The sequence below is a fragment of the Pagrus major genome, chromosome 10, assembly GCF_040436345.1.
Source record: "Pagrus major chromosome 10, Pma_NU_1.0".
NCBI classification, from domain to species: Eukaryota; Metazoa; Chordata; class Actinopteri; order Spariformes; family Sparidae; genus Pagrus; species Pagrus major.
Window position 1 is genome coordinate 6692410 of NC_133224.1, and position 18331 is coordinate 6710740.

General features: G+C 42.1%; 1 protein-coding gene across 3 annotated transcripts in view; it reads right to left on the reverse strand.

Annotated features, from left to right (window-relative positions):
• ndrg2 (NDRG family member 2) overlaps window positions 1-18331 on the reverse strand; it is a 34746-nt gene that overhangs the window by 9938 nt on the left and 6477 nt on the right. For all 3 annotated transcript variants that reach the window (XM_073474932.1, XM_073474934.1, XM_073474933.1), the window contains one exon: window positions 602-684. In XM_073474932.1, the coding sequence (XP_073331033.1) occupies window positions 602-673 (72 nt within the window). In that variant the 5' untranslated portion in view covers window positions 674-684. The remainder of the gene's footprint in view (window positions 1-601; window positions 685-18331) is intronic.

Genomic DNA, 18331 nt, shown 5'->3' on the forward strand with positions numbered 1-18331 from the left:
TGTCAGCAGTGAGAGGCGGACCGCTCCGCTCTGCAGCGCTGCATCTGCACGGCAACATCAGCGCAGCAGAGCAGACGAGCTGCTCGCGCTCCCTCGGGGCTTTGACGTCAACCCCAACAGATCTGAGCCGGCGCTGCAGCTGTGCACTGACACACACACACATGGTCGTTCACACACACACACATGTGTTTGAGACACATGTTGTCACATGTAGGCTTTGTTCAGACTCAAAAGTGCACACACACACACATATATACACACACACACACGTGCGTGGCAAGGACTCAAATGTTGACACGCACAAACCGACCCTTGTGTTTTGTGTCTCCTGGGACACATGGACACACACACACACACACACACACACACACACACACACACACACACACACACACACACACACACACTTCTGGCATTCATCTGTGGTTTCAGATTATTCACGTCACACACTGACATCCGTGCAATTAATGTACTTACGTGTGCTCATGTCTGTTTCTCCATGCTTGGAAACATTAAAGTCAGCCTACATGTGTGTGTTTGCATGCATCCGAGTGTGTGTACAATATATAGTTGTGTGTGTGTGTGTGTGTCGCAGTCTGACCTTGGTATCAGCCTGACCCGTGAGTAAAGGCTTCTCCTCCGTGATGGCGATCTCCTGCATTTCTGTCGTCATGGTGTCACCTCCTGCACAGGTAGAAGAGAGCGGAGCATGAAGGTCTGCTGTTTGTCCGTCCTCTGACAACGAATGCATCACATTCCTACTGACATGTCATGAAAAAACACGTGGGAGCAGATGCTTGTATGCACGTACACACACACACACACAGAGTGATTAAATACTGTATGTTTTTCCTGTGGGACTCTTGCTCGAGCTGTGGGACATCATGGAAGTTAATTAGCAATTAGTGCCAGCAGAGACGAGCAGGAAAGGATTGTGGGGACAGAAAAGGAAAGCGAGGTAGACGAGACACATTTATACTAAAAAACACACAACAGATGCATAAAACTGAAATAGCGAGACGTTGACACTAAGCAAGATGAAAGTGTGATAATAGCCCAGGAAGATGAAGGTGGGTGAAGCAGGGAAGAGACATGATTGTGACAAAATGACAACCGCCCGAGGGGAGGACTGACTGTGACAAATAAGAGGCAACAAAGGCGACACTGTGTTGACATGGCACCTTACTTTCACACACCTTTATGCCCACAGGGTGCGTTACTGCGAGTGCATCAGAGGAGCTAAGAAATTAAATTGCTGCGCCCGAGGGCAACAAGGGTGGTGGTGGTGGCTCAGAGAGGTGGAGGTGGAGGTAATTTAATTTGGCCACATTGATCCCTTCACAGGTCGGAGGGAATTCAAACTGGAGCCTGAACTCCTGCAGACATGCCGGTCTTTACGTGTTAAAGTGCAGCCATGCAGGCCAAAGAATGAGTCACTCACAACTGCGTTATATATTTTGGTGCCCGTCATCGGACATGAATCACTTTTGGTAGTTTCAGATCTATCGTCTTTTTTATTCTACATTTTCTTCTCCTTTGCTAAAACCTGGCGCCCTAAATACCCACAATGCAACTCGACTGGTGATTCACGTGTTATGCTAGCAGCGGCTAATGCAGCCTCAAACCGAGGTATGCCGACAGCACAGTTCGAAAGAAGCTTGCATACGTCAAGTTAAGTATTTTAAGTAGTTAAAGGTGTTATTGATAACATTAACGTCACGACACCGCTGTTGTTCGAATCATCAGTAGTTTTTGTTCAGTCCTGCACACAACCAACACACACACGGGCGGAAACATACAACCAAACAACCAAACTTTATCAGATTTTGCTCCTTCTGGAGGCACAAAAGGCTCTGTAAAACTTTTTTCACAGATACAGTAGAACTCTCCGTAAACAGACTTCAAAGAATCAACACTTTCAGAGTGACGTGGAAAAACAGTCATTCAAAAACAAGAACGATGTGAAGCAACTAGATTACGGAGGAATTTCTGATTTCTTTATTCCAACGCTCAAAGTGTTATTGTGTAAAATCTCCCAACCTGAGAATCCCAATTGTCGTACAGCGGCTTCTTCGAGCCAAAAAGACAATATCAAACCTAAGTGGGCAAGCGCAGGTTGTTATTGTGTCCAGCTGACAGCCCGATCTGACATTTAAAGCTGAAATACGGGACCGTCTGACATCACGAGTAAGTGTGTGCACAATTCATGCTCCCATAAACCGATGACTGTATTCTATCTGCAGATTTGGCATCGCAGGATTACATCAGAGGTGTGTGTGTGTGTGTGTGTGTGTGTGTGTCAGTGTGTGTGTGTGTGAGTATGAGTGAGTGAGTGTTTGGGTGCGTGTGTGCACTCATCAGAAAATGAACTGCTGCCCCAGGGGGCCTGTGTCTCTCTGGGTCCCAAACGGAAATGATTAGTCACCACAGCAACCCCCACCCCCTCCAACACACACACACACACACACACACACACACACACACACACACACACACACACACACACACACACACACTGCTTCCATTGTTCGCCATCCATCAGTCCTGCCCTCCCTCTATGTTGTATTTTCCAGCGTCTGTCTGTCATGTGTCTCCATCATCTTCTCTGTCTTCTTTCTGTCTCTCTCTCAGGTTTTTCTGTCTACTTCAGGCTTCAACTCTCAGTGAAAACAGCAGGTGCGTGTCATGTCGTTGGTGCAGGATGTCGGACTTTCCCCACCAGCACAGAACCGAAAGGAAATAGTTTGGGCAACAAACAAAAATAAACAAAATTAATCATCTAATGGCGGAAATCCTGCAGCCAGATTGCACCCGAAATTTAATCAAGTGATCTTTGGGGCGGACGGACATCAAGCCAAATCCATTTTAGTGCAGAAACTAACTATTTCATTATCAGTTCATCCATTAAATGGATCATAGCAGGCACGGAAGAATCACGTCTGTCCATTGTGACAATTCTAACATGTGGTGCTTTTAGAAATTAAGATATTTAGATATGTATGTCTGACCAAGAGTCCAAAACTTCAAGATAATAGTTTTATGATCATATGATGAAAGAAAAAGCAGCAAATTATCACAGTTAAGAAGCTGGAGTGTGAAAATCTTTGGCCATTTTGCCTGAAACAAGAATTACTTGATGATCTTTCACTGACAAACTGATTAAATGAGCAAAAAGTTGCATCGCTAGTCGACTGAGAAGGGTCGAATCGAAATTTGACTGCCAACACTCTTTCACTCCTCGTGAAATCAATACACCAAACACTGACGGGTGAAGAATAATTCTGTAGCTCGATACAGAGGTAACACAAGAGGCCACAACAGCTGTTTACAGGGATAGGGTGTCTTCGCCTACAGAGCCTCTTCAGGAATGTGCTATACATAGCCTGAGAGCATGTGACACCAAATCTCTACTACTATTACAGTTACAAAGCATTCGGGAATAAATACAGGAGGATAAATGATGCATTTTGATCTGTCGTCCTAATTTTCCTTCATTTTCAGATGAATCAATAATGACAATAATCCTAAACTGGAGTTGTGTAAACATCTGAAATACTACAGGATCTTTGATAACGCTAGTACGCTCAATCCCGATGACAAAAGACAATAATAATGAGACAGATATAAAATCTTTTGGTTCTGATTGTTGTCTCCTCCTCATCCCCCGCCCCTCCCCCCCGTCTCCTCCATGACCAGCAGGCTTATCGAGCCTGTTTCTGGACCGCGGCTTTGCCAAGGACTTTGGTGGCTCCGCTGCAGTTAACATGCCTTCAGGATCCAGCACATTCAAACATGCACCAATGCAAAATGTGCATGCGAGCACTCGCGCCGGACACCCCACACATGCAAACGCAACTACGAATGAAGTGACATGCATTTTCACTTCAGGCGTTATTAAATCACGGGTGACTGAAATGAGTGAAACAAGAGGGCTGATGAACTAGAAACTTATGCTCACACATTTATTAAGAGTTTTTTGGTTAGACAGTGAAAATGTTGGTTGTTTTTTTTGCAGCATTTAACACCAGAAAACACCAAACAATCCTCAAGTAACTGAAATATCACAACAACAGTATCTGATTATCTAGAGCTGGTCTGACTTCAGCATCTTGCTCAAAGACACTTTGTCAACAGACCCGTCAGCTGATGACATGTCGCCTTGAACCTGACCTCTCTGGTTAACCGTCACTCTCTCCCTGACAATGTAGACCTTTGAGCCCCCTCACCCACTATTTTTATAGGTCTGAGATGTCCTGACTTGACTCTAGAATAAATGTGTTTATAGGCTCCTCTGTGTATATTAATAGGTCTCTGGTTTAACTCCATGAGGATGTTTGGGAAGGTTCAGCTGCAACAGGATCTCTGGAGTGTTTCTGTTTTTAACATGATATCCACCAGGAATCTACACAATGAAATTCTTCTCTATTCAGCTTTATTTAGCTTAGTAAGACCACCCGATATAAATACAGGAAGTTACATATCATTTCTGATTACTGTTCTTTTTTCTTCTAGTCTAGTGTGAAAAATGCCACTTTTCTCAGATTTTGAGCATTGTTTTCTCCAACCAGCACTCCAAAACATAAAGATAGTTAATTTACAATGATTTTTAAAAAAGAGAAAAATAGCAAATCCTCACATTTAAGTATCTGGAACCAGTAAATATTGAGCAGTTTTGCTAAATATGTTACTTGTTTGATATAGCAAACTTATTAATAACTTCACTTGGAATGCCAAAGGAAATATCTGGCTATTCAGTAGCTTAATGCTCCACTATGTTTGCTAGCTAGCTGCTAACTTTGTCAGTCTGCAGTTTAACTTTTTCACCAAAAGCAGCTGCCTGCTATTGGAAACAATGCTGACGAACTGGTAAAAGCAAATAAAAACAGAAAAGTTGCGGGATGTAAAACCAAAACAATTTGCTTAAAGAAGCTAAAATGCTCAGCAGAACTGCAAAGTATAGTTTACTTGGGTGGGCCGACCAGGTATGTTAACATTCTTTATTTTCTTTTTCTTATTATTTATTATTTATTTTCTAATCCATCCATGAGAACGACGCCATCTGCTGTTATAACAACAGTATTGCGTTTGAAAAAATCCTAAACACGAGTGTAGAGTTTGAATTATTGTATGATTATGGGACAGTTTAAAATTTGCTAGCGCTCTCGTTAGCTAAATCAACTCTATGGACTTCATCAATGCCCTGTGGGAGTCCTGTATGATAAATTATTTAGTGTTGTAGACTGAATATTGGTGAAATATCACAAAGTGGCCAAAGACGTGTGCTGCTAAAGCCTGCAGACAATGTGGTAGAAAAGTAGTCACGTGACCAAAACCCTGCATTAAGCAGCATTGATATTAGTCTCACATAACTCAACTATTACACTTAATCTGCTGTCTCTTGGTTACATACACACCCCCTCTCTCCTGCACATACACAGTTTCCTAATGCTGTAACGTTTTAATCGGCCTAACTCCCTCCATCATCCATCATCCATCTTTCTCTATCTCTGCCTCTCTGCGAGCCAGAGTGTTTTTGAGCGTGTAATAACTGCTAAACTGCACAGGAGGCACCGTCTGTCACCATTGGAAAGAGAAGCGCAGAGATGGAGAGAAAAAGACAGATTTGCATGGAGAGCAAGAAGGGAGGGAGGCTGAAAACCGGGGAGGAGAACGTGTTCCTCGCTGAGAAATGGAAAGAAATGAAATGTTTCTGATTTGAATCTACTCTGCTTCCACGTTTCAGCTGTCGGACAACAGTTGTTCGGTTCATCTGTTGCACCGAAACAGGTTCAGTGTCTCAGATATCAGGCTGCGTCGGATAATCACTCCAGCTAAATTAATCCAAGCTTGTTTTATGCGCATTTGTAATCATGCACAGCACTGGCAGTTCAGTCGTTCATTGTTATCAGGCCGTCTCATTCCAACATGTCACAATCTGTTTTCGTCAATCCTTCCCATCATTCCTCTACCCAACCCCCCCTTTTTTTCCCTCCTCATCCTCCTCTCTCTTGCTCTGTCACGCTGACTCCATCTCTTCATCCTTTGATGCGCCGCAACGTCACCACCCAGCAGCTCTGGGTTCTGGCTGCCAACAGCCGCTCACAACTCTCCGCAAGCTGATTTGAGCTACGTAAGACTGAGCTGCAGGTCTGGTGATGTTTCAATGAAAAGCCAGAGCGGGATTGGCTGCTGCATGATGATGATGATGCTCTAATGTTTGACTCAAGCTCATAATTTCATGCTGGAAAACATAGAAAGTTGAGGTTGTGAATTATAAAAAGAGAGAGTGCTGTTCACTGTTCACTGCACCCGACAATAACAGAGTGATGAAGCCAAACTTCATCAATAAAGATGTGCACTTTATCCTGCAGCATACTTAATTAAGGGTTTATAAAATGGATTTTTGATGTTTAATAATTTATTAATGCTTTAAAGATACGCCAGAGATCACTCACGAGGATTTAGTAAAACATCTATAAACTATGCCTGATGAAAGTTGTACCAAAAAGGGTGTTCTCGGAGGAACTGGTTCGTGATACGATAAATCCAGACAAAAACATGAGTATTTTCTTGGCCTGTTCATTTTCCCAGGATCCGTTCAAGATTCTTGGAACCTCAGTGAACCAACCTGTGTTTCCACCAGTTTAGAGCAGAACCGTTGTAATCAATGCAGGGCACAATGCAAAATGACCTGAAACATATGGCACACCCACTTTGGTTTGCACTTCAGGTCAAAGAAAACCTGCCAGTGACCCAGTGATGTTGGTTCCCAGCTGGAACCAACATCACCGGGTCGAAAAGCTCTGAACGGTTCAAAATTAGGAGCGTGAACTGGAAGTGAACCATTTTGGTGGTAACGGGGTAAAGGGGGGTCACTTGGAAATAGTAGTACAAAGCTTTTGTTGTGGATTTGGATTCCTTCGGTGTATTATTGTGTTTTTATGACCAAGAATATGTTGTGAGTCTCCTCGTTGATGCTCTTTCCATCACAAAGAGGCATTTGATTAAAATTTGAAGTGATACAGTGCTGTCGAGTTTGGTATTGGATTAGGCTTGACTGTTGGGAGCATTGGGAAAGATCTTTGGACATAGACTTTTTCCCGTTCTGTATGAAGCAGCGCTGCGTAAATACCTACAGCTTCCAAGAAAAAGCCACAAACTCCATCTCAGAGTCCGACACCGACTAAAGCCTTGCCTTCTCTCACCAAGTTACTACCTTCAACAGCCTTACGAACTCATCTTAGTATTTTGTGAAGTTTAGCTTGCTTTAAGCAGTGCAAGTGGTGACTGACTGATTCATGTTGAGACCATTCCACACTGCAAACCTGAACTCTATGCTCGACTTAACTGGTACAAGATACAAACCCTGATATATACTCGCTGTTGAAACTCCTTACATGATACCGAAGATACCACTTGGAGCTCAATATTCGAAGCGATATGTTTGACCTGTTGATGAACCTACTGCAGTATAAGACTACATATACCATGATAGAAGATTGGATCCATACTGCCAACCCCAAGAGCCGACTGCCATGACCTTACCCACAGCTCCAGTGATCAGATGGGAAGGCTGGCGAGAAATTGAAGCCAAGATCTTTCTGAACAAACTGAATCAAAGCAGAGTAGCGATAACTGTTACAAAGAGGCAAATAGCGCCTTCCCTGCTGTTACATTTCGATCGTGTTGACCCTCCTGCGCAAACAAAAATAGGTGTTCAGTGTCTTGCTACAGTAAAAGAAACTCCAGCGAGGCCAGACAAGTCAGCCAACAGCAGTGCATTTCTATCTATGACACAGCCCGCTGCAGCAAGAGGAAGAAGCATCTTTTTGTTGCCAGCAATGTTTGAGACATCAGAGCTTGTATTCCTGCCATCACGAAGTGGCATTTGTTACTATTTTTTCTTGCACAGGAAGAGAAACGGCTCCCTCAGACTGGAAAATTGCAAGAGAAAACTCATACAGAAATAAAAGGGCTTCAACTTGAAATTGCACCTTGTGCACCTTGTTTTTCTCTAATCAACCTCTAGATTGTTGTTGGCGGAGCTGAAATAAAAAGCGGCCATCAAACAGGAAAACTTTCTCTCCCTCCGTCGCCATCTGCCCTCCTCCTCTTTATTTTAATCTCTTTCTCACAGCTCCGCACTCATCCCCATCTCTCTCCATCCATCTTTTGTCACGCTGCTGACTTTTCATTCTCTCTCTCTCTCTCTCTGTTTCTGCTAGTCATCGCTCCTCGTTCTGTCTCACTGCGGGTCTTTGTCTCATTTCTGCCATCCTCTTTTCTGTCTCTCCCTCTTTCTTTTCCCTCCACCCCAACAGCAAGTGAAAAGGGAAAATGGGCAAACAGTTCTGCTGGCAGACTTCTTTCATTTGCTCTCTCTCTCTCTGCTGCCAACCAGTATTTGCAGCTCTGAACAAAGAGTCGCACTCAGACACTGAGATACACACACCCAGACACATAAACAGTGTGCTAAAGTAGGGCACTGAGCATTAAGGTCACCTATATCGAGAATGTAGGGCTGAAGGCTGAAAGGTTAAACTGGTGGCATTCAGAGGACAAGTGAGTGGTTGTGTCAATGTGTGAAGGCGTTGGTGTTGAGGTGTTTACGGCTGGATGACATCAGAGGGAAAACAGAGCAATATATTTAATGGTTGACCTCATCAACACGTTTCAAACTAGTTGGGGCATGAGCAATGAAAGACTGGACAGTTGTTGCTCCAAAAACACCTGTTTGGATCATTCCACAGGTAAACAGGTTCATTGTTATCAGGTGATAGTGTCATGATTGGGTATGAAAATGGCATCCTTGAAAGGCTCAGTTGTTCACAAGCAAAGACGGATTGTAGAAAGGATATTACTACATGGGCTCAGGAACATTTCATAAAAAAACGTGGTTAAACACAACTTGTTTGCAGATGATTACATTCTGTTTTTATTTATGTTTTAAACAGCGTCCAAAATTTTGAAACAAAGATTGTAATTAAAAAGTAAGAAAATTCTCACCAGGACTGGTGTTATTTCAAAGGTTTCAACAGATTTTTCTTACTTTCAAAACCCTCTTTTGTGAGGATGTCAAGGAAAAAAACAACGGAAAATATAGTCGCATGAACTATGAAAAATGTATTAAAAAAATCTATAACTGAAGGCCAGTACTGTACATCTGTATCGGATACCAGTTCCAGCTCGGGCTATAATAGCATCTGTATGACTAATGTGGTAGCACATATTTACAATTCCAGCAGACACTGATGAATCCAATATTTACTCTCCTTTTGGCTCCGTTTTTGGTCTCCACCAACTCCAAAAGAAAAAAATACTTTTGTCTTTAGCATCTAAATGCTCCACAAGTTTTCCAAACTTGCTGCAGTGGGCACATTTTAGTCAAAAAGTAATGAGATTCAATACCCAGCCCAGATGATACCCAGTAGTCACTGGAGATTTACATGCAATCGCTTCCATCACAAGTCACCCTGCTGACACACAAACACACACATTCATACACACAGCAGAGAGACCCAGGTGTTGAGGACGTAAACACTCTCAAGACCGGATCTGTTCTCTGTCCTGAAGCAAATCATGTTAGTCTGCAGAGCTTCACCGCTGTAACACCTGGGTACCCCAACGTCAGCTTTATATGCACAGCACAGTGATGTGAGGTCTGCGTTCAGACTTTCTGCTGAGGCTGACTTTTCTTTTGACAGTTCAGCACTGTGACACTGGATGGTATACACATGGAAATGGACAGAAAGTCAGGCTTTTTACTGCAAGCTTCTTAGAGCACTGGCTGGAGGAGTCATGTTCTCTCTTTCTTCACTAGAAGTTACGATGATGTTTTTTTCAGCTTCTAGTTATCTTCATGTCTACTGTGAATATAGGCATAACATGACATGTTGACGTAGTATGATGTCAAGAAGTCACAGAATTAAAGGCAGGACTACTGACGATGTGTTTGAGGAGCAGTGCACAAGAACCCATATATCATGCTGAAGGAAAGGATACAAACAAAAACGCATTAGGTTTACAGGAGACGTTGGCTTAGCTTAGCTTAGCTTAGTATAACAACTGGAAGCAGGGGGACACAGCTAGCCTGGCTCTATCAAAAACATCCATCAGACTATTTCTTGGCCAGGCGCAGTGACTTTTTGGAGTCTTGTCCGTAGTTTTCAGATTTAAACTGACATTTCTTTGTACAGCCCAAAGTTTTGGAAGACTTCACAACGTGCACATAATGAAAGAGTCAAGAGAAAACTAACTAGAAAACAGTAGCTACAGGCAGTATGTAGTTAGACTTGCATACTGCCCCTTTAAAGGAGTTATTCGTTTGCTTGAGTGTTTGGTGGTAAATTCAATTTGTGGTTTAAAATGTCAACAAGAATCAGACCTCACATCAACAACTACTGAAGTGTGGTCAGTCAGAACGTCAGGGTGTTTTGGTTTGGGAATCTGTTGCCATGTCTGCTGGACAAAACAGTCCGAGAGCATAAAAACCGAGAGAAAAATGAGCGACAAACGTCTGGTGAGAAAGGAGACACAACAGCAGCCACCATGGAGACCCGGAGAGAGGCCAAAGCTCCCCTCGTCTCCTCTCTGAGCCAAAGCCTTTGCTCACTCACCCCCCTTCAAATCTCCCGTGCTGCTTCCCACGGCGTTGGATGGGCATACGTGGATCACCTTGGCTCTCCCCAAGAGACGCAAACAAATGAAAGAGCGGCTTAGAAAAAGCCTGTTTTCTCTGCCGGTCTCTCGGCAGATCACTTTGGCCTCTTGTCTCCTCAAATCCTCCGTCGTTCATCACTCGGCGGCTCAGCTCAGTTCTCCTTTTCATTTTCCGAGCCGCCTATTATTCCCTCCATCGTGATATCACCTCCACTCAGACATCCAGTCTCTGGGTGTCTTGAAAAGTGAGAGTTCTCTTTGATTAAAGGTCGTTTGTTGGAAGAGCAGATGACCCATCGCATCCTCAGAAAGATCATTATGAAAGGAGAGTAAGGAGTCTGTAGTTATTAGTTATAAGTCGATCAAAAGAAAATAGATTACCTGTAGTTTTATATGTTCTACTAAAGTTGACATGTTGTATTCTAGCCCTCAAATGTCCAATGAACATAACCCATAGGCTTGAAGCTTAGACCCTGTTTATACAGATGTCCCAAAATGATTTTATCAAATATTTCAAATTTCCAGCTGTTCCATGTAAATCCAGTCTTCTATCTTTGAGTTTTGGACTTGGTCAGATGCAAAAAGCAATCTACAGACATCACCTTAGACTTAACTGAATCCTAAAATGGGAACTTGTGCATTTTTAAATATTTCTGAATGTTTTAAAGACAGAAAAAAGACATTCAGTAGCTAAATGTGTTACTCCATCTCACCCCTTCCACCACTGTTGTACGAATCATCTGCTCCCTCAAGTGGTTGCCAGTTTCTTGCACTACGTAACGTTGCTAATGTTAGGCAGTAAGTAAGCTATGCGCATACTGTAGAACTGAGGCATTTTTATCTTTTTTTCCACAAACTAGCAACTAAGACTAATCATTTTTAAAAGATAATTTGTCTACATAAAAACGTTATCAATATGGCCTTTAAAAAGGTAATAATTTGCTTTATTTCTTACTTGATTTACTGGCAACTACGTGCAGCACAAACATGGACTTCCAGGAAGTCCAATCCACAGAACAGAAGAGCGAATGTGTTTCTTGTTTGCTGCCTTGTTCTCTCTGTTTATCTATGAAATTCAGATTCTCTCTCCTCCAGCGCGATCGGCCCTCACAGCCTACAAAGGCTTTTAGTTTGCTCGCTCTATAGCTTTGAGAATGCATCAGAGTGAAGCACCGAGCCAAACCAGTAATTACCTCGACTAATTATGTAAAATGTACAGAAGACAGCGGTTCAGTTGTTTCAGGTCAGATCTGTTGGAGTATATTCAGCTACATGAAAACCATCGACCTGAAAGGGACTCAGACGGTTGAATCGATTGTTTCGATTCAGCTCGCAGACCAACAGCCGAGCACATGATCACAGACGCACAGAGATCCATGCAGTCACACACACACTAACACTAATTGACCTTCAAGCTAGGGTGCATTTACATGCTGGAGCCATTGGCTAAAAGCTTATAGAGATAAATGGCTCGGTGATGGGGGCTGGATTGTCGCTGCAGCTTCTCTCAAGGCAGCAACTCCCAAAACATGCAGTTTTATTAACACAGTGCCTGCATTAAATATACATGCTGGATAGCTATTTTCCAGTGGTTTCTTGTATGCATATTTACTTTTTACAAAAGTTACATTAAGCAATCATTATCTGTACTTTCTAAACTTTAGGTTTCTGGGGCATACTCTTATCAGCAGCCCCTTAATCTTGTACTGTGGGTGTTTTCTTGACATCTATATATAAATGTCTATAAGTCTATAAATGTCAAAATTAAATAAAAAGTTGCTTATTTTGTCCTAACAGTCCAAAAACCATAAAAGTAATACATTTATCTACTGCTACATGACCCAAAGTATGTGGATAGCCAAACATTATACTCATGTGTGATTGCTCAACATCTTATTCCATAAACCATGGGCATTAATACGCTGCTGCAGCAATCTTCTTTAGGTTTTATAACCTAGCTGCAGGGATTTGCTCCCATTCAGCCGCAAGAGCTCCAGCGAGAGCGGCCACTATGTCCTGCGATAAGGCCTGACTCACAGCCGGTGTTCCAGTTCAATCCAAAGGTGTTAGGATGTGGATGTGACCAGGGCCCTTTGCAGACCAGTCAGAGTCTACAACAAACCAAGAAACCTAGAAAAGAAAGGAAGGCTCGTTACGTCACTGAATCTCGCTTTGGTGCCAGACGGCGGTGTAGGCTGTGTTGAAGTCTATGGGGGACACACTAAAACCCAACATGATGAAGAAATGCCTCCAGAAAATGAGAGGACACACTTCGGAGAGTAGGTTATTAACTCCATGCATCTCCCATAGACTTCAATACAGGCAACACAGTCTGGCACCAAAGCAAAATTCAGTGATAAAATCACCCTTCCCTCAATTTCAGGTTGCTTGCACCAAATTGGTAAAACCATCTCTTTATGGACCTGACTTTGTGCACAGGCTCACTGCTCTGTCAGAACAGGAAAGGGCCTTCCCAAATTGCTACGAGCAGAAAAGTTGGAAGAACATTAGAGTTCAACAGACAATGGGCTTTTGAGGGAGATATAATAAGATAGTTTGGAGCAGGAAAAGGGGTTATGGCCTACTCCAGCTGCACCTCTAGGTCCAGCCCCAACCCCAACCCCTAACCATTAGGTCCAGAGAGGAGGAATTGGACCACCCATGTGGCTCTGCAGTGAGCACTACTTGAACTAATTGTACCATATCACCCCCACAAAAAAGTTTTAGAAACTGAATAACTGAACACATCAGTCAACTAATAATTGCCTTAATAGATAAACTAGATGCCTAGATGTTGTATGCCTCCGCGCACCAGTCAAGTTCCTGTTCCTGAGCTGTGACTGACCCTTTTTTGCAGAATATAACCTCCAACCTTTTTTTTATATCAAATGTCATAACTTCATCATTTTATCCTATTAGACATTTGTGCAAAATGTTTTCATAATTAGTGTATGAATTCTGGAGATATGGAGAAAAATATGTTTTGTGGAGGTCACAGCGACCTCAACCTTTGACCACCAAAATCTGATCAGATTTCCCTCAAGGCTTCCTTGAGATATTGTGTTCACAGGAATGTGACGGACGGAGGGACAACTTGAAAACATTATGCCTCTGGTCACGGCTGTCGCTGAACATCAAAGTCAAAGACATAAATACTTAAATAAATATATAAATCGATCATGTACATCCCCTTGTGACTGGTGCAGGCTGTGCAGCCATGTGTCACTCCCGGAGCCAAGATCTGCCATAAAATATCATTATATACTGCAGCATTAAGATAGCCCCTGTCCAAATTATGTAAAGATGGCATTAAAACGGGGGTGTCCATATACTTTTGGCCACATAGTGTACAAAACAGAAAAGCCGCAAATCCTCACATTTTAGAAACAGGAACTACTCTGTCAATTTTACTTGGAAAATAACTTTAAACTGAAAAATACGGTGCATGTTTGGTCACAAGCCTTTTTCGTCTTCTTCAGCGAATTTCCGCCTGCAAGCTGCTCCAAGCGTCTATACATTATCCCAATGAGTCACGCGGATCATCCTACAGCATGTATAGTGCTGTTAAATGAACCACATGAAGATGGCCGCCCCATGCTGCCACCACTCAGCCTCACTGGTCCAACCTGAAATGTAACAGACGTGCTCTGTTTACACTTCCTGTCTCTACCATCAAATGTTATACCTGCGCCATAAAAAACACTTACAGGACTAAACTAAGTCAAATGTTATGAGCTCAAATATGAACAGCTAATGAGGGGATTACCGTGTGGGTGATAAATTAAATATGTATAAATGAATAATAGATCAGATGTCCAGACTCAAAGCTAAATGGACACCAAGTATCTGCTCCTCACTGTTACTGTGTCTGATTGTGAGCTTACGGCTGATAGAAATGAAGCCATGTGGAGTGAACGATAGGAGCTATTATTACAGCAGGCGCCTAATTGCTTTGATTACTGTATTCACTAAACAGCTGATTGATAACTGTGAAAAATCAAGTAGAAATGAGTCGATGTCGCTCATCCCCTTCAGTTTATTAAAGGCTAATTGGTTCTTCTGGATGTCTGACGGTAAATACAGAGTGGCATTTCTGCTTACGTAAGGTTCAACATACGCAACCGACACAGGAAATATCATTAAAACACAACGTGACTTCAATACCAGAGCTCCGTTCATCCTGATTAGGTCTCAGATCAGATCGGTTATCGATTTAGCTCGTGTCTGATGAAAGTGCTGCTAAAAGTTTTTAGATTTCAAGGCAGTTGGACAAAAAGCTGAACAATTCACACATTTTCAAAAATAGTTTATTTCCTCTAGTCTCTCAGCCAAGAAATACATCCAACTGAGCCAAAGTCATCCTTTAATTCTCCTCTTTAAATATTACTTTCATCAGAGAGCTTGTCCAGATTTTTCCAGGACTCTTTATTAGAAACTTGAGTTGAGCTTTTCCATTGGCTTGTATTATTGTTGGTTTTTAATTTATTGTATTGTGTGAAGCAATTTCTAATTTGTAATCCATCCACCGTCTCCTCTAAATGGACTTTCAATCATCTCCTTATATAACAACTTCAGCACATCTACATCGAGTCTTCTCGTAGAACATTACGTGTCCTTTTTGCAAACACTGAAGCTGTAGTTGTTCCTGGGAGGGCAGTCTAACTTTCAGGTATCTGTTCGTACATATTTATCGATTAGTAGCCTACAGGCATTTTTTTTTTTGCAGTGGACCTCCATCATGGCGGCAGCCCGTGTTGCTAGGAGATCTGCAGACACACTACTTTGTATAAATACGCTTCACATGGATATTGTGCGTACCAGCGGGGGACCAACATGTTTTGTTTTTTGCTGCCGTTTATTTTCTGCCCCGCTCAGCTCTTCCTCTGCCTGTGGATCTATTGACAAACACTCAGGATTATGTAACCGTGCGCTGTGGAATGCTCCCTCGGTGAACCAAAGCGAACAATGTGAACCATCGCCTCTGACGGCACCAGACTGAATGCACATTCGGACGCATTTAGGATCGCTTTCGAGTCAAAATCACAGTGACAGAGCGTAACATCTTCACCGCACCGTTTAGCTTTATTAAAAAAAAAAAAAAAGATACATGTGTATACTCCACTCTACACTTCCAACCTGAGAAATATGAATGGAGTTTAGGCAGAGCGTTTGTCTATAAATAGGGTGTTGTGAAGAGCTGGTGGACTCGTGGGAACAGACAGGGCATTGTGCTTCCCGGCCTATCTGTATCTGGCCTCTAGCCATCGGGAAAAGGACTAAACACCCCCCCGCAAGCACACACTGGCCTAGATGCTACCGTGTACTAGCGTAATCTCAAACACCTACACATTATAAAATCCATACGCACCGACCCAGATGCTGACACTCTTACGCTCCAGTACACCTACACAGAACATTAAAAAAAAAAAAAAAAAATCCACATTTTAACAAAAGCCCAGACTGATATGCACTAGACACTACCACTGGCCAAGAGTCTGATGATGACAATTCAGATGAAAATTTTACTCACTTTTACTGACTAGACTGATCTCGAACACCAACGCAGGGAGCAACATTGTTCACCGTTGCATCAGTCATCAGCTAACCTGCTCTTCTTCACTGTACGTACAGTAAAAAACACATCTGAGCTCATGTTGCTGCCAAAAATAACAGGACTCTTATCAAAATAAGTGACCTGCCTTCAGTTACAGGCACTGTGCTTTCATTTCCCCTGTGCATTTTTATTCACCGCTTCTAGGAATCAGTCTGATTTGTTTTGTCTGTCACATGCTGGCAGAGATGTAAATGTAACTCTTTTTATTACTTCTATATACGCTATTAACAAAAATATAGCTCTTAACACAGCCAGTAGATGCAGGTCTGAGTGGGAAAAAAAACATTTCAGCTGTTCTCGCTGTGCTTTGGTTTCCTTCCAAACAATTCATTTTTAGTAGCCTGCGAGCACAAATTTCAGTGTTTGTTTTCTGTTTTCAATGGTCTCTCGTGTCATGTTGGCCAGGGTTTGAACACACCGGGCTGAATCCACTGTCAACAGAGAAGAATCAATGTTTCTGTTGGTGCCAACATTAGAAAATGCTACACTGGCTACATTCAGATGGGCCAGCATGGATACAATTGGAGCGTGTAAATGAAGGCTAGGAGGAGGGTTTTTTCTTATATATATATATATTCACACAACTCACCTATGAATTTTCATATATCTAGATACAGATTTTATTACATTGAATTGTAAATAAAATGTCAGAAAATAGTGAAAAATGGCAATCACAGTCAAAGGTGGCATCTTTAAGTCCTCGCTTTTTGTCAAAAAACTTTAAAATAGTCACATTTGAAAGCTGTAAATCAGTGAATTATTTCCAAAAGTTCATCTAAACTATCACTGTATTGGCTGATTGGCCATCATTGGAGGTGTTCAGTAAAATATATCCAAATATGGGATTACTACAATCTTATAATAACATTAACATTAAAAAATTCTGTTACAGGACACATTTATAAGAGCTGTTGTATGCAAGAAACAGTGATATGTTTGTGTAACTATGGAGTCATAAGAAAAGCTGTGTTTCTAATCTCTTTGGCAACTAGGGGGCATTGCAACAAGCTGAAAACACAACAACAAACTGTTTAGACATCCAGCATCCACGTAGCTACAACAGCATCTATTCAGAGTTGTGTTGTGGGTCACCTGATGACTGGCACTGTTAACGATTATTTTCTGATTAGTTGTTTGGTCTGTTAACATGTCAGAATCAGTGTTTCCCAAAGTCCAAGATGGCCTGTCTTGTTTCATCCACAAACAAGACATTGCTGTCCTTGTAGAGTGGACAGCGACTTAGATAAGATATTTATGAGCATTAATCTTGATAACAAGTCAGGTAAAGCAATAAAATACCACACTTCATCTTTGTTGCGTCCATAATGTTTCCAAATTACGTCTTGAAAGCCCATGAACACAACAAAGTCTGAAGAACGACTTCCCAACTCAGGAAATTTGACCATCAGAGGAGCATGTGAATGCACTTTTATCTCTGTTTTGGTCTCCTCCAACTCCTGGGTAAAAAATGTGGCTGCTAAATGCCCCGCTGTGTTTACGAGATAACTTTGTCTTTGCCTTCAATTACTGGACAAGGAACACAATTGATTAGAGCAGAGTTTGCACGAGTTAAAATGTTTCAAAACAAGAAGCTAAAAGATGTTAAAGCGTTATGTTATCAGTGTTCACTGATAATTTCCTGTGGGTTTCTCGTGACTAGCAACACCTTTTCCATTACATATGGTGATTTGATCCATTTTTAATATAAAAATATGGAAAGGGCCGGTTTCAAGAATGTACTTTACCCTCTTTTTTGTTTTAAATCATCACTGTTGATGCTCGTTCCAATTGGCAAACTAATTAAACTGCCTATCAGCCCTCCATCACGTTTGAGAACGTCTGCGATTAATGAACAGCCATACTCAAACTGAGCTGTAAACAAACCTCTAACTCTGGAGAGGCAATCAGCCCCGAAACACCATCAGCACTGAAACCCCATCAAACACAATAACACAGTCCACTTATACGACAACAATGCTTCACATTTAATCAGTGGCTTGCTGTTGAGATGCAGAGCTTGAGTCACAACACCGACAAGTTCTCACAAACCCAACAGCT